The sequence below is a fragment of the Lygodium microphyllum genome, chromosome 22 (assembly GCF_053477565.2).
Source record: "Lygodium microphyllum isolate KBCC chromosome 22, Lygodium_microphyllum_v1.1.10, whole genome shotgun sequence".
Lineage (NCBI taxonomy): Eukaryota > Viridiplantae > Streptophyta > Polypodiopsida > Schizaeales > Lygodiaceae > Lygodium > Lygodium microphyllum.
In genome coordinates this window covers 132,735,270-132,761,831 of record NC_141156.1, presented here as the reverse complement: position 1 = coordinate 132,761,831, position 26,562 = coordinate 132,735,270, and the positions used below count along the sequence as shown (strand labels likewise).

Below are 26,562 nucleotides of genomic sequence, written 5' to 3'. Positions count from 1 at the left end.
CGTTCAAGCCTACATGATTATCTCATTCTAGTAGCATGCCATCATTATATTTACTAACATTAATTTTTTATATCACACAACTATGATACTTTTGTAATCACCACCAACTATTGTGTATCCATAACATTTTCTATTATACTTGGGTTATCCATGGGCACTAAAACCAAAAGAGTTACCTTTGATTCGTGTTTAGTTTAAAAACAGGCTTCTACCTCGTTTGGTCCATAGATATTTGTTATAATCATATTATATCCTGGAGCTATAATAGCCAAGTTCCAACACTTGAACACTCCTTCGACAACCATGACGATTCGTGTGGAGGTAGACGTGACTTCGTACCTTGCCATAATAAGTAGTCATTCTTGTTTCCTGCACGTTACGCACACACTGTCCTGCTTTGATAAGAAATATTCGAAGTTTCTTACCTCCGCTTCTGACAGGAGAATATTGGCAGCAAGAAGATGCAACCAGCGCGCTTCTGAGCAGACTTGGATAATCGAGCGGACGAGAAGAGCAGATCGTGTCTTGACATAACCGCATTGTGCCAGAAAGGCAAGGATTGTGTAACAGCTTACAGCTGTCGTAATAGGTGTATTTTGAAGAGAAGATTACCAGCGTCGGACATTGCAACCAGTCCTCTTCTAGAAAGAAGAGTGCATAAACTTGTGCGGAATGTTTAGATTTTGCATTTACCTAAGATCCTGCAATGCGTGCCCTATAGGATCAATCCACAGACTTCTGCATGCCAAGCTGAAGCTATAGATTAGTTGCTCTTTAGTTTCTTGCTCCATGGCGATCAATATTGTTTCTCGCTGTCGCATGATCCTTGCAAGCTCTTGGACATGTTGCTATGCTGGCCTTTTGTCATCCAATGCCCTTGGTCGCAGCAGCAAAGCAAGAAGTGTCCACGGAGGAGCTGTTTTGGAACAGATTCCTGAAGGAACGTCTCCCACGGACGCATACCTGCAACTGGTAAAATCAGGTGCTATTAGGTCAGATGATGGCCAGCTCAAAGCTTTGCAGCCTTTTGAGCGTTTGCACAAGGAGTTGAAAGGCTACAAACCTCCATCAAAGGGCTTTGCATCAACGCTTTTGCGGTCCTTCAAGGCATTTACTAGACGGGAGGCACCTCGAGGGTGTGATACACAATCGCCTTGTCTCGTGTTTGCAAAGTTCAATGGAACTGTAATCGAACTTTTCCTATAACTCACCTGTCTGCATCCAGAGCTGATAAAGCGCAAATTACACTTACGCTTCACAAACTGCTTGTTACAGGGTTTATGTATACGGTGGAGTAGGCACTGGCAAGTCACTTGTTGCGGATCTATTTTATCAATGTAGTCCGATCAAGAGCAAACGGCGCGTGCATTTTCATCAATTCATGCTAGACGTGCACAAAAGGTCAGTGTCGTAGTTCTCATAAAGATATTGACTTATCGGATTCATAGTTGTACGCAATGCTGCATCTTAGTTGTAGTATGTACGCAATGCTGCATCTTAAGTTTCACCAATTTACGAAAGCATCAATCTTAAACAAAGCAACAAAAGTGTGAAATGTTACTGTCGTATCCCATGCTTATTTTAAGGAATTACAACTACATTTGTGTGCTCTCTCTCTATTGCGCTAGTCAGGGAAGGGAGCAAATACAACTTATAGTATTATTTCAACGAAGGGTTTTTATCTATTACTTTATATACTTGATTGAACCTGAACATTCTTTTAGGAATGAAAATTGGATTTAACTTTGTATTGAAAAGAGCGTGTATAGCTCGTCAATTGTTTCTTCGATGGGTTTTTATGCTTTGAATGCTGGGCCCGACACCTGAACTTGCTTTAAATGATTGGATATACATACTATTGCATGTCGGAGTGTTTCCAACATCCTCTTTTGTGCTTAATGCATCGCAAATAAAGATAAAGCATAATTCTGCACTGCTTTTCTTCTTGTTGGGAACGTTGAATTCCTGGTATAGGCTTCAATATACTATCTTTGAGAGTCGAGACATGAATTGATGACGTAAAATTGCCAATCTTGTATAAGTTGGAAGTTTTTCCCCTCTCTTCTCGAGGAGAATGCCAACCGTTCACAATCCAATCTTAAGAGCTGTTAGAGTTCTTGCAAAGTAAACGTGTGCATTCTTGAATATCACATTTTAGCTCTTCGAGGAAAGGAAGAAAAGGTTTGTAGCCAACTTAATAGAAACGTTGCTGAGGAGCATCTAATTACAAACTATGATGTACATTGAAGTAGTTAAGAGGTGGTACACATGCTTTGGAGGGTTTATCAAAGCCATAAGTTAGTTGTCTTTGTGCAAGGTATGGCAAGTTTGACTAATCCCTTTGACAAATGCATATGTTAAAAGATGGGGCAAAGGATGCTTCCAATTAATTGTGTAATTGTGTGGAGGATTAAGAATGATGACAACATAGGAAACATCCTCTTCTCCTTGGATATGATCACAGAATAAGATTTGCTAAGCATTTTCCCTTTAAGGGGTAGACAATAAATTGATCAATCTCACTCTTGCATAAATCATGCACAAAGGCATTGGGAAATGGGCATTATACACAAGTGGTTGGGTAATCATCATATAGTGCCTTGGTTGAGATGATGTGGGTAAGGTTGGAGGTTGAAATTTATCATGATAGCTACTTGGCATTCCAATGTCACCATATGGCCAGCTTTAGGATGCTTTAATGAAACCTTTGAGCAAAGGGACATTGTTCTCACATGTTAAGTTAAAATGATGATAGTTGGAAGTTAAATGAAAAAAAAAGGCAAGTCAACGCTAGTGAAAGGCAATCAAAACGAAGTCAAACCGAGTCAATGGAGGCCAACAATCCAAAAGCAGCAAATTATCAGAATAGCAACTTTCAAAATTAACAGCTGCTTAAAATGGTGAACTGCTATAAATAAGAGTGGGCATCCTAAAGCTAGGAACATCAAGAAGAAGGCTAGTTGGGTGCTAGAGTAGTAGTAGATAATTTTTGGAATAATTTTAGGACACTTAAAATATTTTGCATGTAGCTATTAGATCCAAATCATAAAGCAATGAATTCATGTGAATGAGTGTAAGCTGCTGGATTTACTCCCCGGTAACTCTTATTTAATATACAGGTAAAAACTTAAGTCTTGCATGTGCACATAGCATAAATATTTTAATTTGTGGGTGTTTCTAGGCAGTGCATAAGTCCAATGTGTGTATTGTGTGCAGGCCTACAAGCATTGTACATAGGCTAATGGACCAAACATGAGAGTGCAAAAGGGTTAAGGGTGCATGCTTGTGTAATCATATGTATTTAAAGTTCAAAATCAATAGAATCTCTCATTCTTTTGTGTGCAAACTTCAGAGCAAGTGCTTCTATCTTCTTCTCCTTCTCTCTTGCACCATAGCCATAGCTTGAGAAAGAGAGAGGAAGTGAGCGAGAGAGAGCATGAGAGTGCTTGGGAGAAGCTATGCTTATCTTTTTTGCTTCCTTTCTTCTTCTTATTCCTTCTCTTTCCCATCCAAGTAGTTCTAGTACCCTCGAGGTGTGCTAGGTTAGAATACCTTGACAGTATCTACTATTTATTGTATGCTCTTGACATCCCCTGCTGCCCGTCTCGCACTTTGATACTTTGTACACCTCATTGGCATTGTGATTGTGCAATATTTGCATAGTTGTTAGACATCTACTTAATTTGCTTGAGATTCTTAGCATCTAAGTCCTTCCAAGGTGGTATTCCTTGCCATACGCTTGCAAGTCTCCATTCTGCCACATGGTGCTCGTTGATCCCCACTATCCCTTACTTGGCAATATCGTTTCACCCAACAAGCCATCCCTTATCTATAGACTACTTAACAGTCTAACCCATTGTCAAGTGGCTATCCATGGATCAACTTGAACCTCGAAGTAGAAGGCTAGCTTCCTTGAGTGGTATATAGCTCCCCCTCCCCCCCCCCCCAACACACACACACACACACACACTCTCTCTCTCTCTCTCTCTCTCTCTCCAGTCTTTAGTCTTCCCTTTGTAGGTGCACACTTCGACTCTGTGTGCTTGGTGCTGCCATCATCATTAGCCTGATCTGGTGCCGTCATTGATGCTTCGGGCTGGGTGTAGGGACTGATGCCGTCATTGATGCTTCGGGCTGGGTGTAGGGACTGATTAGTCCATCATCATTGTATCAGTATTCTTCAGTTAGTGGAGTACTCTTCCTTCATCTTTTGCTTTCTTTCTCTCTTTCTCCGCTTCTCTTTGTGTTTGTGTTTCTCTTCCATTGCACACTCTCATAGGGTATCATCGCCTAAGCGAGGACATAGTTTGGGGCCATAGTTTGGAGATTTCTTGCAGAACAGCAGGTTTTCATTGTGGAGGAGCAGCCCAAATCTTCAAAATGCAGATTTTCAGCATGCATTTACTGCGTTTACAGCTCATATAGGTGAACCATTGCTAGTCAAACCTTCCTGACAGCAAGGTGACAGGCTCCAGCAAACAACAAGGTGACAGGCTCCAGCAGAAAATGCAAATTTGCATTTTGTAGGTGACCTCTCCTTGGTGCAGAGGCGACAAAATCTTGCTGTGCAGGCGATAGCTTCTTGGGTATAGGCAATGGCTCTCTGCTGTAGGCAATAACTTTCTATGTAGGCAACAACTTTTTGGTGGCAAGCGACAACTATTTCTTTGATTAATGCAGATTTCTAGGGGATTGCAGGATCGAAGATGTCTTACCAATTCATGAGCTTTGATGACTCAGAGGAGGAGCTTCATTCTAGACACTCTTCTGAGCGGAGACTACGAGTGGAAGGTGTTTGTGGAGACACAGACTGCTTTTAGAGTTCATGGCATATGAGTAGATCATGGTGGAGAGTTTACTTTTAACTGCTTTTCTCAGTTTTGCAAGGATCACGATATTTAGGTGAAGTATACCCATCCAAACACACCTTCGAAGAATGGTGTGGTGGAGCATGCGAATTAGACCATGCTAGAGATGGCCCGGTTGATGTTAGAGCATTGGGGTCTTCCTCATTCCCTTTGTCATTCCAAAGGGAATGAGGTGGTGGCTAGTGTGGTTCATATCTACAAACGTTTCCTGACTTCTTTGTTACAGGACATGAGGAGAGAGGAATGCTTGTGCAGCAAAAAGCCTTCTTGAACACGGTATTGAATGTCAGATAAGAGAGGGATTGACAATTGATGAACTCAAAAGGAAATTAGAGCTGGCAAGAAGAGCACTTAAACATGAATTTCATGCTAAGGTGCCCAAACATAGCACTAGCTTAGGTGTGGAGGAGCAAAGAACTCATTTGATCACGATTGGATTATCCATGTAGAAACTTGAATTGCTAGGATTATCCATGTAGAAACTCATTTGATCACGATTGGATACCACATGAGCTCAAAAGAAAGGGTATTATATTTTGTAAAATTTACAAGATTATATTTACAAAAAGAATTTTTAAATTGCAAATTTAAACTTTCTTTGATTGAAAGCCTTTTGTGTCTCACTTCTGCATGTTTAGATGTGATGCATTTGTCCGTGTGGACAAGAAGAAGAGGAAGATGAAGCTTGACTCAAAGTTGAGAAAGCTTATCTTTGTGGGCTACAATACTATCATGAAGGGCTATTGACTCTACGACCCAAAGACACGAAAGCTTAAGGTGAGTAGGGATGTGATCTTTGATGAGGCCTCGACCTTCGAGGATCCTATTGATGGTTTTATTCTAGGTAATTCTTTGTCATGGATTGACCCTCTCCCACCCTCCCCCACCCTCCCCCACCCTCCCTTCGTCTCCTTTCTTCTAGGTTACCTCTTAGCACCCCTTTCTCATCCTCGGCTCCTCCCTCTCCTCCTACATCATCTACTCTAGCTTCCCTACCATCTTTGACGAATGTGATTACTACTTCTTTGTTGTATACTTCCACCTCTTCAGCCTTCCCTCTGGAGTCTTCTAGGGATGATCAGCCATTAGAGGGGGAGCCTTCTTGAGATGAGGAGGATTTACATTTCCTTGGTGAAGGGGAGTCCCTATCCCATATGGTTGCATTAGAGGTATTGGAGGGTACTCAGTCTCCCTTGTAGCAGGATGAGCATATTTGGTTCCCTCGTTGGTATTGACAACTCATGCCGGATTTAGGTATTTCTCACATTCCTGCTTTTCCTATAGGTCCACGTAGATCAGCTCGCTTACAAGCCCAGTGGAATAGTACACTTTGTGTGAACTATGTTCTTATGTCACGAATTCTTCATGCCAGCGAGCATACTATAGTTGAGGAGGCTCTTGCACATGATATTGGTATCAAGCCATAAAGGAGGAGCTTGATTCTATCAAGTGTAATTAGACTTGGGAGTTTGTTCTGCATCCCTTGATGCAGAAGGTGATAGGTGTAAAGTGGATCTATAAGATCAAGTCCTTGCAGATGGTTCCTTGCACAAGCACAATTGCCAAGGGTTTTTGCTTAGAGGGCAAGTTTGGACTATTTTGAGACTTTTGCTCCTACGGCTCGGATGTCTACTATTTGGGCTATCTTGGCTCTTGCAGCCCACCACCACTGGCCTATTTATCAGATGGATGTAGGTGTGTTTTGCTCATCTTGTACATGGATGATCTTATCATTACGGGGAGCTCTTCTCAGGAAGTCGATCGTACTCTGAAGATTTTGTAACAAGAGTTTCACATGACTGTTCTTGGGATCCTACATTTCTTCCTTGGCATGGAGATCTATTAGTTGGCATATGGCATTTTTATTTCGTAGCATAGGTACATTTTTCGAGCTTCTCTCGGAGTTTGGTATGGTCGATTGTTAGCCTATTTCTTGCCCCATGGACCCAGAGTCCAAGCTTTTGACAGTTAGAGCTCCCCTTCCGATGCCACCTATTATAGGTGTCTTGTTGGCTCCCTCATTTGGCTTATTCACACTTAGCCAAATATTTCTTTTGTTGTGGCATTGTTGTCTTCCTTTATGAAGAGTCCCACTCAGGAGCATTGGAGAGCAGCCTTGCGCATTCTTTGTTATTTACAAGGGACGATCCTATGGGATTATGTATGGAGAGGGGGTTACCCTCTCTGGTTGGAGTGATTTTGATTGGGCAAGTGGTGTGGATTTGCGTTGGTCCACTATAGCTTATGCCTTCTCCCTTGGATTCGGAGTTATCTCATGGAACAGTAAGAAGCAGCCTATTGTGGCCCTTTCTTCTACAGAGGCAAAGTGTCGTGCCTTATGTTCTACAGCTATGGAGGTGGTTTGGCTTCATCTCATGTTGGCGGAGATTGGCTTTCCTCAGCTTGGACCTATGGAGCTGTGTGTGGACAACCAAAGTGCTCTAGCTCTGGCATAGAACCTCGTGTTTCGTGCTTGCACAAAGCACATCAAGGTTTAGTACCACTATGTTGGAGAGTAGATCTTGGATTGTGAGTTAGTGGTGGCCTAGTGTCCCACGGAGGACAATGCGGCAGATATCTTCACGAAGGCTAGCATTTATGGCCTCCCCTAGTACAAGTTGGTTGAATTTGGGCATTTATGGCTATTTATAGCCAGCCCTCCCACTTGGTAGACACACACACTTCAGTCTTCAATCTTTCCTTTGCAGGTGCACGCTTCGACACTTTGACTCTTTGTGCTTGGTGTTGCCATCGTCATCAGCCCTCTGGTGCCCTCATCGACGCTTTGGGTTGCATGCACGGACTGATCAGTAGCTCATCATTGTATTAGCATTCTCTAGTTAGTGCAATATTTTTCCTTCATCTTTTGCTTGCTTTTTCTCACTCTTCTTCTCTGTGTTTGTGTTTCTCTTTCATTGCGCACTCTCACATAGACACCTTGAGCTTAAAGATCTTTAATGTCATCTTCTTGTTTTATTTGTGAATTGGACTTAGTGCATAGAATTGACCGTCAAAGTTGTCAAATTTCTCATCAAGGGTACCCTCTAGGTGTTCTTGATACGAGTACCTCAAGAGTATAGCTGCTAGGAGTTTTGGAATTTGGAAGACGGAAATGCGTTCCGGAGTCGTGAAATGGAGTTTTAGCCTTGCTCTAAACTAATGAAATGGGAAAATGGAAACTTAAACAAATGGATATAATTATAATAAATATAAATATATAAATGAAATGTGAAGAGAGAGAGAGAGAGAGAGAGAGAGAGAGAGAGAGAGAGAGAGAGAGAGAGAGAGAGAGAGAGAGAGAGAGAGAGAGAGAGAGGACGCGACAGTGGATTCCGCCCTGCCGCCGGCCGTCTGACCTGCGTGTCCTGCGTGTGGTCGTCGCCCGTTGGCCCTGTTGCCGTCAGATCGGGGCCCTGTGGGCCGTCACCTGTCCGCCCGTCCGCCCTGCATCGCCTGTTCACCCTGACCCTGCCGTCGCCTGTTAACCCCCCTAACCCTGCCGTCACCTGTCAGAGCGAGCTGCGCCCTGCTTGAGTTCTCCCCTCAGGCATCTGCCGGGTCCGTTTTGCCCCTTCGCCACAGTGTTACACGCGCTGGTCGTCCTGTGACTACCTCGTCGACCCCTACTGCTCGCTGGCTGCGACCTTCCTTCTGGAGTCGCCCTGGTTCGAGAGAGAGAGAGCGAAAGTGCGACCCTGCGCCTGCGCGTGTGCTGCTTGTGTGACGAAGGCCTACATGCGTAACACTGCACCCCTGTGGGACTGCGACCTGTGAGCCACCCGTTTGCATCTTAGCTGCCTGCCGCCTGTTCCTGCAGCGATTGGCAGAGAGAGTTCTTGGCAGAGAGAGAGAGAGAGAGAGAGAGAGAGAGAGAGAGAGAGAGAGAGAGAGAGAGAGAGAGAGAGAGAGAGAGAGAGAGAGAGAGAGAGAGAGAGAGAGAGAGAGAGAGAGAGATGGCTGGTTTGGATCTGGATTTCATAGACCAACGGTGGCAGCACTTGGCCCGGATTCTGATGCTGAGGAACCGGAGGATATGGTTCCGTGCACTGAAGAATTGCCCCCGGGTCCTGACATCCAGCCTGCGGGTAAACGTACCAAGCATACCCCGGAAGAGATAGGTGTTACTCAGGATCGTTCCTATGCGCAAGTTGCTTCGGATTCTGTGGACTCTCAGGAGGTGGACTGGGAGCATCTGTTGGAATTTGCCAACACTCTGCTTGGTGAATATGTTCAACATAATCAGGAAGCCTTCTCTGGCTCTGCTCCAGACGATGTTCTGGAAGCTACCGTCGACCCAAAAACTATCCTACGCTCCTTTTCGGTATTTTATGATCGCGCGGTGATACTCTTCTTCACTGGTCGCATCCCGCTGCTTTCACGTATTCGCCAATGGCTGCAGAGTCTGCTACAAGGGGAATGTGTTGAAGAGATTTTTGTTGGATCCCGAGGTTTTTTTGAGGTCCTCTTGAAAACAGAGACGCACCGCGCTGCTCTCCTGTCTAAACTGCCTTTGTTTTTTGATCGTCGGTTGGTTCATGTGGTTCCATGGCGCCCGATGGCAGATTTCCAGCGCCTCTTGCAACGTGAATGCCCTGTGTGGGTAGAGTGGAAAATTGTCCGGCTGTTTATTGGCCGCTATTGAAGGATGCTATGGTCGCTGTGGGCACGGTTCTGGTCCCTCCCAGTCTCAGGGCTGTGAATCGCAACCGCTTGTGCATGTTATGGGATACTGCAAGGAAACGGCCTGCTTGGTTACGCCTCAATTGCTCTGGCATGCATCCGTTACACTTTCGTTTGAAATGGGGCAATTTTGCAGGCCATTGCTTTTCCTGTGGACAGTTGGGGCACTTTATGGCTGAATGCCCAGAGCAACAACATGTTTCAGATGCGGGTCATGTTGCTCTGCCCATGGAAGATATGGTGTGTGATGCTCCGTCGCTGGATACTATCCACCCGCCCCAAGTTCTGGCCAAAGGTAAACAACAGGTTTCGGGTCTGGATTCCTGTGCCACTGATTGGGTTGAAGTACGTGCCAAAAAAGGCAACAGGATTGGTGCTGGCATGGAGAGTACTGTGCCTACTACCTCACAAGATTCCATGCGAACATATATGCGCAGGAAGGAAATGATGTCTTCTGAGCGCTCTGCTCCTGCTATGGTTTCCTCAGCTCCCCGTCATCAGCCCGCCAAGAAAATGTATTCGGATCGTCTAAAGGGTCCACCTGCACAGCTGACTTTTGATACCAGAGGCAATGTCATTACTCCGTGGGACCGTCGTTACCCACGTTCCCACCCCAAGCAAGCAGATATGCCGTCTACTTCCAAATCTGGTCCTCAGAACTCTTTTGCGGTGTTGGTGGATTTCTTGGATGGGGGAGTCCTGGACATTCTCGCCGACAAAGTCAAATCGAGGCAAGCTGTGCCTCGTACCTGATTGTGTTTTGTAAACACATGAAAATAGCCACGTGGAATGTGCGAGGAATTTGTTCTCGCCACAAGCAACATGCCATGTGGACTGCATTGTATGAGAATCAGTGGAATGTCCTGTGCGCTGTTGAGTACAAGAGTCACGGTGACGCCGGTAAAGTTGTGGATTGCCATGGCTTTCGTTTGTTCTATGCAGGAACACAGGCCATGCATTATTCGGGTGTGCTCATGATTGTACATGCCAAATATCAGCCTGTTCTTATTAAAAATGATGTTCATGGCCGCTTTTTGGTGGTTGAAATCTTATTCAAAGGGGAAATCCTATGGTTACTTGGCCTTTATGCTCCGAATGATTCGTTATCTCGCCGGGAGCTTTGGCAGACTTTGCAAACTTCCTTGTCACTTGGCAGACGGGGCTTCTTCATGGGGGATTTCAATATGTGTGTTGATTCTTCCCAGTCTACATCGGAGCACTCGGTCATGGATGCGCCGGAAAGTCGTATGTGGCAAGAGTTGGCTCTTGCTGTTCTTAAGCAAGATCTTTGGTCCTGGCTACACCCGTCTTCTCCAGGCTTTACTTTCCATTCGGTCCAGTACGCCACAACATGGCCGCGGTTGGACCGTATATATATCATGCAGAATGATGATTTTCTGCTTGAGATGCTCGAAATAAAAGTGTTGCAGCAATATGTCTTGTCGGACCATTTCCCTCTGCAGTTTGAGTTGCTTGCACAACCCATTGCCCCTTTCAAGCAAGTTCTGGAGAGACTCCCTTTGCGTTTCAACTCGTCCTACTTAAAGCATATCATTTTTCAGGGCTATATGCAGCAATTGCTTGACAGATTCTTCTTGGACTTTTCCTCTCAGGGCACTGCGTCATTTGAAAGATTGCTCTCTAATGTGCAGCGGGTTGCTCGGCAATATGGGATCTATCATGCCTCTCTTTGTCGGCGCCGTCGACAGGCAGCGGAGGACCTGCTGGTTTTGGTCCGCTCCCTGCTGGTGGACACTCCGGATGATGCATTTCTGCTTGCACTGGCCATGCGGGTGGCCGATCTTATTAAAGAATTCCAGTTAAAATCGTATCAGCAGGCTAAATTGCAACATCTGACAGAGACTTTGCAAGATAGTGCATGTCAGACCCATAAGTTCTTTCGAGCTCTCCATGCCTCTCCTGCTCGAGAGAATATGACCAGACTCGAGGATGCCCAAGGCCACCTTATCCTGGATCCACAGACTATTGTGCATGTGCAGGAATTATTTCCGTGACCTTCTCGGTTCCGCTTCTCCACCTTCAGCCCAAATTACTCAGGCCCGTTCGGTTTTTTATGACCTGGTCCGCAATCAGCTTCCACAGGACATGCAAGCTACTCTGGAGTCAGATATTGGTGAAGCAGAGGTTATGGATGTCTTGTTACACTTGCCCAAAGATAAAAGTCCGGGTTGGGATGGTCTCACCAATGAGTTCTTTGAAGCTTTCGCTACCCAATTGGCGAAACCATTGCAGGCTTTGTTTCAGCAGGTGTGGGAAACGGGGATCATGCCTCCCTCATGGAAACAAGGACTTATTAAACTGCTTCCAAAAGTTCCTTCGCCATCTAAGTTGACACAGTGGCGCCCAATTTCTTTGATGGGTTCAATGTACAAAATCTTCTCCAAAGTAATGGCGAATCGGCTCCATAAGCATCTCCCTGCCCTTGTGCACCCTCTCCAGTATGGTTTCATTAAGGGCCGAAATATTCTACACAATGTTTTGAATGCCCAATTGGCCATTGATTATGCCCGGCATTCTAATCAGGAGGTAGTACTGATTCAACTGGACCTGGAAAAGGCTTTTGACTATCTGGACTGGTCTTTCGTTGTTGACCTTATGTCTGCTATGGGCTTTGGTGCTCGGATGTCTCGTCTGATCTACACCATTAGTGCTGCGGCATCTTCGCGAGTCATGCTGAACGGAGGTGTTACTGAGCCATTTGTCCTTGCCCGTTCTGTCAGACAGGGGTGTCCTTTGAGCCCTTTATTCTTTGCCCTTGCGACACATCCAGTTCTTTCCATGTTATCACATATGGCCGCCTCTTCCCAGTTGGCTGGACTGTCGCTTCCTACAGGACAACACTTCATTAGCCAATCCCTGGCGGATGATACTTTTATGATTTTGCGTGCGGACAAGGATAACCTTCGAAAAGCATTGGATGTTTGGGGTCTCTTTGGTCAGGCGTCAGGCCTTCGTATCAATGCGCTCAAATCAGCCATTCTAAGCTGCACGGAGTCGGATTTGCAGTCCTTGGACTGGCAGGGTCTGGTTGTTCCTCAAGGTTCCATTGTCACGCATCTTGGATACCCTTTGGGTGTTGATGTTCCCCCAAAGCAGCTTCTGCAGTGGATTTCTCCGAAAATGGTGGCCAAGTTTATGTATTGGAAGTCTCAGGCCTGGCCCTTTCATGTTCGCCTCAAAGTAGCCCAGATAATTATGTTGCCAATGCTCACATATTTCTTGCCATTGTTGCCCTGGACTCCTACGACTCTGAATGCTCTCACTCAGTCTATTCGCTTCATGCTATGGAAGAAGGACTCGTTGCATGCAGGTATTTCCTGGATCTCGTGGTCGCATGCGTGCACCCCCAAACGCATGGGTGGCGGAGCTATTTTAGATGCCCAAACTCACATGCAGGCACTTCGTTGGTCCCTTTTCCGTGCCATGTGCTCGGATGATCATCATCCGTGGGTCGCTATCACCCGTTATTTCCTCGAGGGTCATGGGCTTCGGCATGGCAATACCCAACTCCGGAGTTCTTGGTGGCACGTTCTTAATGCTGATTCGCGGTTTTCCAGTTCTTCTTCATCACTGCTTACTCATTTGGTGTGTTCTTGGAAACACGTCCTTCAAAAGGCTCAGTGGCACCCAACGGAGGATCGCTTGGCTACTAACTCTTTTCAATTGGAATTATTGGCAGTCTCGCGTTTACTTTCGTGGGAAGGTAAACATGAGCTTAGACCTCAATTCAACCGGATGGCACGTTTGGGCTTGTCTTCAGTTGCGGATGCCACCCTTGCCAGTCGCAATGTGCTTATATCGTTTCGTACTGCTAGGAGGCTTTTCAGGATCCCTCGTGGATATAGGCCTTTATGGGAACAGCTTTTGACGGTGCTCCAGAGCAGACAACCCTTTCCTGCTCTTGCTTCGGATCATCCCTGGCAGGATTGGGACCTACGAGGCCGGCTGCATTTGAGCAAAGCTTCTGCTAACCAAGTGTATCATCTTGTGATTAAAGATAATCAATGGCTAGTTACTAAAGCGAATGCTTTATGGGGATTGCGTAAATCCCGGTCATGGTGGACGGCAACTGTGATGGAGGGCTGGGTCAACAAGACACCCTTTAAATACAAAGTCTTTCTTTGGAGAGTGATGATTGGGGGTCTTCCGCTTGCTTCGGCTCTTTCCAAGCGACGAATCTCCAATGGCACCTGTTTCTTTTGCACCACTACTATGGAATCCGCCCGCCACCGATTTATTTCTTGCCCCGTCGCTAAGAAAGTCTGGTTATTTTTGTCGGCCGTTTGGCGAGGGGTGGTTGGTATCACACTGTGCCCCTTTGATTAGGTTTTGGGCCAGCCCAAATACCCTACTCCCACACAGCCACATATGAAGCTCATGTATCACTTTCTCCGATACTGGGGCTGTTGGCATAACTGGACCATTCGGAATGCTTTTCTGTTTGACTCCGCCCATAATGTTCAGGGGCATATTGTGAGGCTTAAGGGCCTCTTGTATTGGCAGTTAGCTCTTCTCCATCGTTCTGATTTGCTCTCTACGGAGGACTTCCGTCCTTGGCATATGGCAATTTCCTCCGCATCCTTGCCATGACATTGTAACTTGTAGTACTTAGCACCTCTTCACATGATGGCTTGGATTGTCGTCATGTATCTTGTAATCAAGTAATCTTGTATTTTTTTCGTAATTAATACAATTACCTTTTACGAAAAAAAGAGAGAGAGAGAGAGAGAGAGAGAGAGAGAGAGAGAGAGAGAGAGAGAGAGAGAAAAAAAAAAAAAAGGGGTTGACAGGAGAGACACAATTGGTTTGGAGCAAGAGTTCAAGCCCACTATGAGAGAGATAGCTTGAACGAGAGAGAGAGAGAGAGAGAGAGAGAGAGAGAGAGAGAGAGAGAGAGAGAGAGAGAGAGAGAGAGAGAGAGAGAGAGAGAGAGATCACAGAGAGAGAGAGAGAGAGAGAGAGAGAGAGAGAGAGAGAGAGAGAGAGAGAGAGAGAGAGAGAAGAGGAAGAGAGACGATGGCGCGTTACGGGACCTGTCGCGACTGTCCTGCATCGTCCTGCGCAAACCCTCGCCTGTACCAGTGCGCCCCGTCGGCTGCCTAAGGGTCGCGTGCCCTTGCCTGGGCTTGCACCGCAGGGCCCGCTGCCTGTGGCGTGCACACGCTCCGTCGCCCTGGTCGTCTGACCTGTCCGCCCTCTGCTTCCGTCTGCGCCCGCCTCACCCTGCGACTCCCTGCGTCCGTCCGTGCGTTCGTCGAGCCCGCCTGCGCCCGGCTGGCCTTGTGTGCCCCGCCCCATCGCCGCCCCTCTGATGGGTGGGCTTGGCGCCGCCCTGCGCGCCGCCCTGCGCGCCCCCCTGTACGCCGCCCTGACCCCTCGTCTTGACCCGCCTGCCTGCCCTGTGATTTCGCCGCCGCCCGGCCCTGCGTGCCGTCTGGCCCCCTTCCCCCAGGGCAGCGTGGGCTTGACTGGATCCTGCGTGCAGCTGGGGACCAGCAATCCATCCCTGTGCAGGATCGACCTCACCTAACCTAGCTCGCCCTCTGCCAGGACGAGTGTGAAGTCAGCAGTATGGCTGGCCTAGATCTGGATTTTCTTGACCGGACGGTGGCAGCCCTTGGCCCTGATTCCGATGCAGAGGAGCCGGAAGATATGGTGCCATGCACGGAGGAGTTGCCGCCGAGTTTTGAACTGCCGCCCGCTGGCAAACGCTCCAAGCATACGCCTGATGAGCCAATGAGTCCCCAGGAATGCTCCTATGCCCAAGTGGCCTCTGATCCTGTGGATTCGCAGGAAATTGACTGGGAGCATTTACTGGACTTCGCCAATACTCTGCTCGGTGATTATGTCCAGCATAATACCGAATCTTTTTCTGTTGCGGGAACGGATGATGTGCTGGACGCCACGGTGGACCCCAAATCAGTCTTGCGATCCTTCTCAGTGTTTTATGATCGTGCAGTCATACTTTTCTTCACTGGCAGGATCCCAGTGCTTTCACATATTCGCCAGTGGTTGCACCATCTATTGCAAGGGGAGTCTGTTGAGGAGATCTTCCTTGGACCTCGTGGCTTTTATGAGGTCCTGTTGAAATCAGAATCGCATCGCACGGAGCTCCTGTCCAAGTTGCCCCTATTCTTTGATCGCCGCCTGGTCCATGTTGTGCCATGGCGCCCCATGGCCGACTTCCAGCGTCTGCTTTAGCGCGAATGCCCGGTGTGGGTAGAGGTGGAAAATTGTCCGGCGGTCTATTGGCCCATGTTGAAGGATGCGATGGCAGTTGTGGGAACAGTGCTGGTTCCCCCAAGCCTCAGGGCGATGAACCGCAACCGTTTATGCATGCTTTGGGACACGGCCAGGAAAAGGCCCGCGTGGCTTCGCCTCAATTGTTCGGGCATGCATCCTTTGTATTTTCGCTTAAAATGGGGCAACTTTGCGGGCCACTGCTTTGCATGTGGTAAATTGGGGCATTTCATGGCCGAATGCCCTGAAAAGCAATCGTCTTCGGAGGAGGCGCAGGTTGTGCTGCCCAAGGACGACATGGTGCTTGATGCCACGCCCCAGGAAGCCCTTCAGTCTCCTCGTGTCATGGATAAAGGCAAGCAACAGGTCCCGAATGTGGATCCCCGTCGCACTGATTGGATTGAGGCACGTCCTAAAAACGGAAAAAAGTTGGATGCAGGCCTGGCGGATCCTGGGCCTAGCGCGCTCCAGGATCCCGTACGCACGTATACGCGCCGGAAAGAAATGGCCACTTCACAGCAGGCTTCGCGTCCTACGGCCCCGTCTGGCCCCCGTAATCAGTCTCCAAGGAGAGTCTATACCGATGGCCCCAAAGGCCCACCTGCCAAGCTGGCATTCGATGCCAAAGGAAATGTTATTACACCCTGGGATCGGCGTTATCCCCGCCCCTCTCCCAAGGCAATGGATTTCCCTTCTACCTCCAAAGCAGGTCGCCAGAATTCTTTTGCAGTGTTGGCTGATTTTCTGGATGAGGGTGTCCTGGATGCTCTCGCGGAAAAGGTAAAATCGAGGCAGCAGGCGCCTCGCTCCTGACTTCCTTCTTTGAGGATTCATGAAGATAGCCACGTGGAATGTGCGAGGCATTTGCTCTCGCCTTAAGCAACATGCCATGTGGACCGTCTTGCATGAGAACCAGTGGGATGTTCTGTGTGCAGTTGAGCACAAAAGTCACGATGAAGCAGGGAAAGTGATGGATTGTCATGGATTCCGTCTGTTTTATGCAGGGACCCATGCTACGCACTATTCGGGCGTGCTGATGATTGTCCATGAGAAATATCAGCCTGTCCTTGTTAAAAATGATGTGCAGGGCCGCTTTCTGGTGATCGAAGTCTTATTTGAAGGAGAGATTTTATGGCTGTTGGGCCTCTATGCTCCGAATGATCCCGCATCCCGTCGGGATCTTTGGTCCACTTTACAGGGCTCCATGTCACTCGGCCGAAGGGGGTTTCTGATGGGAGATTTCAATATGTGTGTTGACTCTTCTCAGTCCACTTCAGGGCATTCGGTAATGGATACGCCGGAAAGCCGGGTGTGGAGTTCCTTTGCTTTGCACGTACTCCAGCAAGATCTTTGGTCGTGGCTACACCCTTCTTCTTCAGGATTTACTTTTCATTCCGCACAATATGCAAGTACCTGGTCCCGACTGGACAGAATGTATATCATGCAGGGGGATGATTTTCTTCCCGAGATGCTGGAAATGAAGGTCTTGCGGCAATATGCGTTGTCGGACCATTTCCCCCTCCAGCTTGAGATGCGAGCACACTCTATTGCTCCTTTTCTGCAATTCCTGGATAGGCTCCCGTTACGTTTCAACTCCGCTTATTTGAAGCATTCAATTTTCCAGGGTTATATGCAGCAGCTGATTGAGAGGTTCTTATTGGACTTCGCCTCTGAGGGCTTGCCTTCATTTGCACGGCTGCTCTCTAATGTGCAGCGGGTTGCTCGCCAGTATGGGATCCATCATGCCTCGCTTTGCCGCCGTCGTCGACATGCAGCAGAAGACCTACTGGCTTTGGTCCGTTCCTTGCTCTTGGATTCCCCTGATGATGATTTTCTGCTGTCTCTGGAGAGGCGATTGGCCCATCTTATTCAAGTGTTTCAGTTGAAATCGTATCAACAGGCCAAGCTGCACAACTTGACAGACACATTGCAAGATAGCGCCTGCCAGTCTCATAAGTTCTTTCGCGCCTTGCATGCGTCTCCGGCTCGCGAAAATATGACCAGACTCCAGGATTCGGAAGGTCGCATGGTCACGGATCCGCAGACCATTGTCACTATGTGCAGAAATTATTTTATGGAACTTCTTGGTTCCTCTTCCTCGCCTTCTAGCCAGGTGACGCATGCCCGCTCGGTCTTCTATCATCTGGTCCGTCAGCAGGTTCCAGTTGATATGCAAGCCGCTTTGGAGACGGATATTTGCGAGGAAGAGGTTATGGACGTTTTGTTGCATCTGCCGAATGATAAAAGCCCTGGCTGGGATGGTCTCACTAATGAATTCTTTCAGACCTCGGCCACGCAGTTGGTGAAGCCATTGGTGGCCATGTTTCAGCAGGTGTGGGAAACGGGGGTCATGCCCTCCTCATGGAAAGAAGGCCTTATCAAACTACTTCCAAAGGTCCCTTCGCCGTCAAAGTTGCAGCACTGGAGACCAATCTCTTTGATGGGCTCCCTGTATAAAATCTACTCCAAAGTGCTGGCGAATCGGCTTCACAAGCACCTTCCAGCTATTGTGCATCCTCTCCAATATGGTTTCATTAAGGGCCGCAACATTCTGCATAATATCCTAAACGTGCAAATGGCTATTGACTATGCGCGCCACTCCGGTCAGGAAGTGGTATTGATCCAATTGGACTTGGAAAAGGCGTTTGATTATGTGGACTGGTCTTTCATTGCAGACCTCATGTCAGCCATGGGCTTTGGTACCCGAATGTCCCGATTAATCTACACCATTAGTGCTGAGGCTTCCTCCAGAGTTATGCTTAATGGTGGAGTTACAGAGCCCTTTGTCCTTGCACGCTCGGTCAGACAGGGCTGTCCTTTGAGCCCTCTCTTCTTTGCCCTGGCAACTCACCCGGTCCTTTCAATGTTATCCTCCATGGCAGCCTCTGCTCAGCTGACCGGGCTGTCTCTTCCGTTGGGTCAGCACTTCGTCAGCCAATCCTTGGCTGATGACACCTTTATGATTTTGCAGGCAGACAGGGACAACATTCGAAGGGCATTAGATGTTTGGACACTCTTTGGTCAGGCCTCTGGGCTTCGCATCAATGCCCTTAAGTCAGCCATTCTCAGTTGTATGGAGCCTGATTTACAGTCCTTAGGCTGGGAAGGCCAGGTGGTTTCCCGTGGCTCCATTGTCAGGCATCTTGGATACCCATTGGGGGTGGATGTACGGCCAAAAGACCTGTTGGACTGGATTTCACAAAAACTGGCGGCGAAGTTTATGTATTGGAAGTCGCAAGCGTGGCCATTCCATGTCCGCCTCAAAGTGGCCCAGACAATCATGCTTCCAATGCTAACGTATTTCTTGCCTTTGTTGCCATGGACGCCTACTACTTTGAAGGCCCTCACTCATCCCATCCGTTTCATGCTGTGGAAGAAGGATTCACTGCAGGCCGGCATTTCCTGGATTTCATGGTCACACGCATGTACCCCTAAGCGTATGGGTGGAGGAGCTATTTTGGATGCACACACTCATATGTCAGCTCTCCGGTGGTCCCTTTTTCGTGCCATGTGTGTGGATCAGCACCCATGGACCATCATAGCCCGTTATTTTCTTGAGGACAGCGGGCTTCGCCATGGCAACACACGGCTTCGGGCCTCCTGGTGGCATGTCCTTAATGCTGACTCTCGTGTTTCCAGTCCCTCTTCCTCTTTGTTACTGCACTTGGTCGGCTCGTGGCAAGTGGTGCTCCAAAAGGCCCGTTGGCACCCAGTTGGGGACCGCTTGCAGACTAACTCCTTTCAGCTGGAATTGTTGGCAGTGTCCCGACTCCTTTCATGGGAAGATAAACATCAACTCAGACCAAGATTCAATCGCATGGCCCGTTTAGGCGTGACGTTGGTTGCGGATGCTACCCTTGTCACTCGCAATGTCCTCATATCGTTTCGGACTGCTCGGCGTCTCTTCAAGATCCCGCGTGGATACCGTGATTTATGGGAGCAGCTTTCGTCGGAGCTTCAGAGTCGGCAACCCTTTCCTGCCTTGACTGTGGATCGCCCTTGGCAGGACTGGGACCTTGCAGGCCGCCTGAGTCTGGATAAGGCCTCTACTAATCAGGTGTATCATCTTCTTGTTCAAGATCACCGATGGCTGGGAGAGAAAGCTAATACTGTTTGGGGCCTGCGGAAATCGCTGTCATGGTGGCAGAAAACGCTGATGGAGGGTTGGCTAAATAAGACACCTTTCAAATGCAAGGTTTTTCTTTGGCGGGTGATGATTGGTGGTCTTCCTTTGGCCTCGGCCCTTGCCAAGCGTCGCATTTCGAATGGCAATTGTTTCTTCTGTACCACACCGCCGGAAACGGCCCGACATCGTTTTCTCTCTTGCCCGCTCGCCAAGAATATCTGGTCACTCTTGTCGCACATTTGGCGCGCGGTAGTGGGGTCCTCGCTATCTCCTTTCGACTGGGTTTTTGTGCGCCCGAAGTATCCCGCGCCGCCACAGTTGCATGAGAAGCTCTTATTTCACTTTTTCAGATATTGGGGATGCTGGCACATTTGGACCACGCGCAATGCTTTTCTCTTTGATTCGGCCTCGAATGTACCCCGACATATTGCCAGGCTTAAAGGGCTCTTACATTGGCAGCTAGATATCATCCGACACTCCGACTTGCTCCCTCGGGAGGATTTGCATCCGTGGCATATGGCAATTGCCTCTGGCTCGTTGCCATGATTCGTGTAACCTTTTCAGTGCATTACTACGGGGCTTCCCCACACGGCCCTCTTGTATCTTGTAATCAGAAAATAGAGAGAGAGAGAGAAAGAGAAAACCTCTTCACATGATGGCTTTGTGTCATCATGTATCTTGTAATCCAGTAATCTTGTACTTTTTTCGTAATTAATACAATTACCTTTTACGAAAAAAAGAGAGAGAGAGAGAGAGAGAAGTCAGAGAGAGAGAGAAGAGAGAGGGTGTGATGGCGAGCGTGGAGATGGCCGTCATTCGCGTCCGGCTCCTGTGCCGCTAGCAGAAACCCTAAATCGCCTCGTTCGTCGTTTCCTGCCTGCAAGTTGTCGTTTCCTACCGCCGAACGTCCGCCTGCATGCGCCCGCCTACCTGTGGAGGCTCAAGTTTCGCCGATGACACCCGCACTTCACAGGTCTGCATCGTCCCTGCCTCTTTTCTTGCCGTCGCATCCGTCCTCTGCCGTGGCCATCAGGTCCAAACCCGCTCGCCCTCTGCTGTGCGACTGTGGCCCACTGCAAGGAGTTCTGCTTGACGTCTCCCCTCGGACGTTGCACACTCACCTGGATCTGTGCCCTCAGCTGCTCGCCTGCCTTCACACGCCCTATTCGTCAGGGGTTCACCGGCGCGCGTCTGTCCTGTTCTGCACAGGTGCCCCGTTGCAGTCCTGTTGCTGCAGCCAGGTGGTTCCCTGATTGTGCCGGTCTGCGGGACTTGCGGAGTGAGCAAGAGAGAGAGCCAGAGAGCGAGAGAGAGAGAGAGAGAGAGGAAGGGACAGGCAGATAGACATTTTACAAGGACAGATCTGTGCCGAGGAGGCAGCAGATTATTGAAGAGCAGAGACTGTAGACAGTGCATCCTGCTGCTGCAGTGAGGGAGCGAGCGAAAGAGAGAAGACAGCGGTATGGCTGGCCTGGATATGGATTTTCTCGACCGGACGGTGGCAGCCCTTGGCCCTGATTCCGATACCGAGGAGCCGGAGGATATGGTGCCATGCACGGAGGAGCCGCCTTCGGGTTCTGAACTGCCGCCGGCAGGCAAACGCTCTAAGCACACTTCAGACGAGCCAATGGGTCCTCAGGACCGTTCCTATGCGCAGGTTGCCTCCATACCTGTGGATTCGCAGGAAATAGACTGGGAGCATTTGCTGGACTTTGCCAATACTCTGCTTGGCGATTATGTCCAGCATAATAATGAAACTTTCTCTGCTGCGGCTGCGGATGATGTGCTGGAAGCGACAGTGGACCCAAAATCAGTCTTGCGGTCCTTCTCGGTGTTCTATGACCGTGCAGTTATACTTTTTTTCACCGGCAGGATCCCAGTGCTCTCACATATTCGCCAGTGGATGCACCACTTATTGCAAGGGGAGTATGTTGAGGAGATCTTCCTTGGCCCTCGCGGCTTTTATGAGGTGCTGTTGAAATCCGAATCGCATCGAGCTGAGCTACTGTCCAAGTTGCCACTATTTTTTGACTGCCGCTTGGTCCATGTGGTACCATGGCGCCCTATGGCTGACTTCCAGTGTCTGCTTCAACGCGAATGCCCGGTGTGGGTGGAAGTGGAAAATTGTCCAGCGGTATATTGGCCATTGTTGAAATACGCGATGGCGGTTGTGGGCACAGTGCTGGTTCTCCCCAGCCTCAGGGCTATGAACCGAAACCGTCTATGCATGTTATGGGATACGGCCAGGAAAAGGCCTGCGTGGCTTCGCCTCAATTGCGCTGGCATGCATCCTTTGCATTTTCGCCTGAAATGGGGCAATTTTGCCGGACATTGCTTTTCATGTGGTAAATTAGGGCATTTTGTAGCTGAATGCCCGGAACGGCAACTGTCTTCTGAGGAGGCGCAGGTTGTGCAGCCCAAGGATGACATGGTGCTTGATGCCCAGACACAGGAGACCCTTCAGCCCCCTACTGTCATGGAAAAAGGTAAACAACAGGTCCGAGCTTTGGATTCTCCTAGCTCTGATTGGATTGAGGCACGACAAAAAAAAGGTAAAAAGTTGGACGCAGGCCTGGCAGATCCTGGGCCTCATGTTTCCCCGAATTCCGTGCGCACGTACACGCGCAGGAAAGACATGGTCACCCCACAGCAGGTTGTGCGTACCATGGCCCCGTCAGCCCCCCGCAATCCGTCTTCAAGGAAAGTCTATTCCGAGGGCCCCAAGGGCCCACCTGCTAAGCTGGCGTTTGATGCGAAAGGCAATGTGATTACTCCTTGGGATAGGCGTTATCCCCGCCCTGCTCCCAAGGTAGTGGATTTCCCTTCTACCTCTAAAGCAGGTCGCCCGAATTCATTTGCAGTATTGGCTGATTTTCTGGATGAGGGTGTCCTGGATGCCCTCGCGGAAAAGATGCAATCGAGGCAACAGGCGCCTCGTTCCTGACTTCCTTTGTTTGAAAATATATGAAGATTGCCACGTGGAACGTGCGAGGCATTTGCTCTCGCCATAAGCAGCATACCATGTGGTCTGTCTTGCATGAAAATCAGTGGGATGTATTATGTGCAGTGGAGCACAAAAGTCATGGTGAGGCAGGAAAGGTTGTGGATTGTCGTGGATTTCGTCTGTTTTATGCAGGGACACATGCTAAGCATTATTCGGGCGTGCTGATGATTGTTCATGAGAAATACCAGCCTGTTCTTGTTAAAAATGATGTGCACGGCTGCTTTCTGGTAATCGAAGTCCTATTTGAAGGTGAGATTTTATGGCTGCTGGGACTTTATGCTCCCAATGATCCCACATCCCGACGGGATCTATGGTTGACTTTGCAGGGCTCCATGGCACTTGGCCGCAGAGGGTTTTTGATGGGAGATTTCAATATGTGTGTTGACTCTTCGCAGTCCACCTCAGGGCATTCGGTAATGGATACGCCAGAAAGCCGGGTGTGGAACTCCTTTGCTTTGCACATACTTAAGCAAGATCTTTGGTCGTGGCTTCACCCTTCTGTTTCAGGTTTTACTTTTCATTCTGCGCAATATGCAACCACTTGGTCGCGATTGGACAGAATGTATATCATGCAGGGGGATGATTTTCTTCCCGAGATGCTGGAGATGAAGGTCTTGCAGCAATATGCGTTGTCGGATCATTTTCCCCTCCAGCTTGAGATGCGGGCACAATCTGTTGCACCTTTTATGCAGTTCGTGGATAAGTTTCCTTTACGCTTCAACTCCTCTTATTTGAAGCATCCAATTTTTCAGGATTATATGCAGCAACTGATTGAGAGGTTCTTATTGGACTTCGCCTCTGAGGGCTTGGCTTCGTTTGCACGCCTGCTCTCTAATGTGCAGCGGGTTGCTCGGCAGTATGGGATTCACACTGCCTCTCTTTGTCGCCGCCGTCGACTTGCAGCAGAGGACTTATTGGCCTTGGTCCGTTCCTTGCTCCTGGATTCCCCAGATGATGATTTTCTGCTGTCACTGGAGCGGCGTTTGGCCCATCTTATTCAAGTCTTTAGCTTGAAATCTTATCAGCAGGCCAAGCTGCATAACTTGACTGACACATTGCAAGATAATGCCTGCCAGTCTCATAAGTTCTTTCGCGCCTTGCATGCTTCTCCGGCTTGCGAAAATATGACTCGACTTCAGGACTCGGAAGGTGGCATGGTCACTGATCCGCAGACCATTATCAATATGTGCAGAAATTATTTTATGGATCTTTTTGGTTCTTCATCCTTGCCGTCTAGCCAGGTTACGCATGCCCGCTCGGTCTTCTATCAGCTGGTCCACCAGCAGGTTCCGCTTGATATGCAAGCCTCTTTGGAGGCGGATATTTGCGAAGAGGAGGTTATGGATGTGTTGTTGCACCTGCCTAAGGATAAAAGTCCTGGTTGGGATGGTCTCACTAATGAATTTTTTGAGCACTCAGCCACGCAGTTGGTAAAGCCTTTGGTGGTCATGTTCCAGCAGGTTTGGGAAACAGGGGTCATGCCTTCTTCATGGAAAGAAGGCCTCATCAAACTGATCCCCAAGGTCCCTTCGCCGTCAAAGCTGCAACACTGGAGACCAATTTCGTTGATGGGCGTGATGTATAAAATCTTTTCCAAAGTGCTGGCAAATCGGCTTCACAAGCACCTTCCAGCTCTTGTGCACCCCCTCCAATATGGTTTCATTAAGGGACGCAACATTTTGCACAATATCTTGAATGTGCAAATGGCTATTGATTATGCGAGGCACTCCAATCAGCAAGTGGTCTTGATTCAACTGGACCTGGAAAAGGCGTTTGACTGTGTGGACTGGTCTTTCCTTGCAGAGCTTATGTCTGCTATGGGCTTTGGGATCCGCATGTCCCGATTGATCTACACCATTAGTACTGAGGCTTCTTCAAGAGTTATGCTTAATGGTGGGGTCGCAGAGCCATTTCTCCTTGCACGCTCGCTCAGACAAGGCTGCCCTTTGAGTCCTCTCTTCTTTGCCTTGGCGACTCACCCGGTCCTTTCAATGTTATCCTCCATGGCGGCTTCTGCCCAGTTGGCAGGGTTATCTCTTTCTTTGGGGCAGCACTTCATTAGCCAATCCTTGGCTGATGACTCCTTTATGATTTTGCAGGCGGACAGGGATAACATTCGCAAGGCATTAGATGTTTGGACGCTCTTTGGTCAAGCTTCTGGTCTTCGCATCAATGCCTTCAAGTCAGCCATTCTCAGTTGCACGGAGCCTGATTTAGAGTCATTAGGCTGGCAGGGCCAGGTGGTTTCTCGTGGCGCGATTGTCAGGCATCTTGGATACCCATTGGGAGTGGATGTACGGCCAAAGGCCCTGCTGGAGTGGATTTCACACAAACTGGCCGTGAAGTTTATGTATTGGAAGTCGCAAGCCTGGCCGTTCCATGTCCGCCTCAAAGTGGCTCAGACAATTATGCTACCAATGCTGACGTATTTCCTGCCATTACTGCCATGGACGCCCAGTACTTTGAAGGCTCTTACTCATCCCATTCGTTTCATGCTATGGAAGAAAGATTCACTGCAGGCAGGCATTTCCTGGATTTCATGGTCACATGCATGTACCCCTAAGCGCATGGGTGGTGGAGCTATTTTGGATGCAGAAACTCATATGCTGGCTCTTGGTTGGTCTCTGTTTCGTGCCATGTGTGTGGATCATCACCCGTGGACCATCATAGCCCGTTATTTTCTTGAGGACAGCGGCCTCCGCCAGGGTAACACACGGCTTCGAGCCTCATGGTGGCATGTCCTTAATGCTGACGCTCGTTTCTCCAGTCCCTCTTCCTCTTTGTTAGTGCATTTGGTCGGCTCTTAGAAAGTGGTGCTCCAAAAGGCCCGTTGGCATCCTGTAGGGGACCGCGTGCAGACAAATTCTTTTCAGCTGGAATTGTTGGCGGTATCCACATTACTTTCATGGGAAGATAAACATCAGCTCAGACCGAGATTTAACCGCATGGCCCGTTTGGGTGTGACTTCGATTGCGGATGCTACCCTTGCCACTCGCAATGTCCTTGCATCATTTCGGACTGCTAGGAGACTTTTCAGGATCCCGCGCGGATACCGTGATTTATGGGGGAAGCTTTCCTCGGAACTTCAGGGTAGGCAACCCTTTCCTGCCCTGGCTATGGATCGCCCTTGGCAGGACTGGGACCTTGCAGGCCGGTTGAGTCTGGAAAAGGCCTCTACTAATTAGGTGTATCATCTTCTCATTAAAGATCACCAATGGTTGGGCGTGAAAGTTAATGCTGTTTGGGGCCTGCGGAAATCACTGTCATGGTGGCAGGCAACGCTGATGGAGGGATGGCAGAACAAGACACCTTTCAAATGCAAGGTCTTTCTGTGGCGGGTAATGATTGGTGGTCTTCCTCTTGCCTCGGCCCTTTCCAAGCGTCGAATCTCGAATGGCACTTGCTTCTTCTGCACCACTTCGGCGGAATCGGCCCGACATCGTTTTCTTTCTTGCCCGCTCGCCAAGAATATCTGGTCACTCTTGTCACGAATCTGGCACGCGGTGGTGGGGTCTTCACTGACTCCCTTCGATTGGGTTTTTGTGCGCCCGAAGTATCCCACACCACCACCGTTACATATGAAGATCTTATTCCATTTTTTCAGATACTGGGGATGCTGGCAC

General features: G+C 48.7%; 1 protein-coding gene across 8 annotated transcripts in view; it reads left to right on the top strand.

The window, feature by feature from the left end:
- The first annotated feature begins 270 nt into the window (after nt 1-270).
- The window catches only part of LOC148017636 (uncharacterized), a 145,975-nt gene continuing 119,683 nt past the window's right edge, over nt 271-26,562 (top strand). For 4 of the 8 annotated variants that reach the window (XR_015687957.1, XM_087663440.1, XM_087663438.1 and 1 more), the window contains exons 1-3: nt 271-321; nt 441-1,136; nt 1,276-1,401. Coding sequence is in view for 7 of the 8 variants with exons in the window: in XM_087663440.1 (XP_087519566.1) it covers nt 790-1,136; nt 1,276-1,401 (473 nt within the window). In the remaining variant the exon portion in view is untranslated. Of the gene's footprint in view, nt 353-440; nt 1,186-1,275; nt 1,402-26,562 lie in introns of those variants that run through there. The other 4 variants (XM_087663437.1, XM_087663439.1, XM_087663436.1 and 1 more) reach the window with 4 other exon arrangements.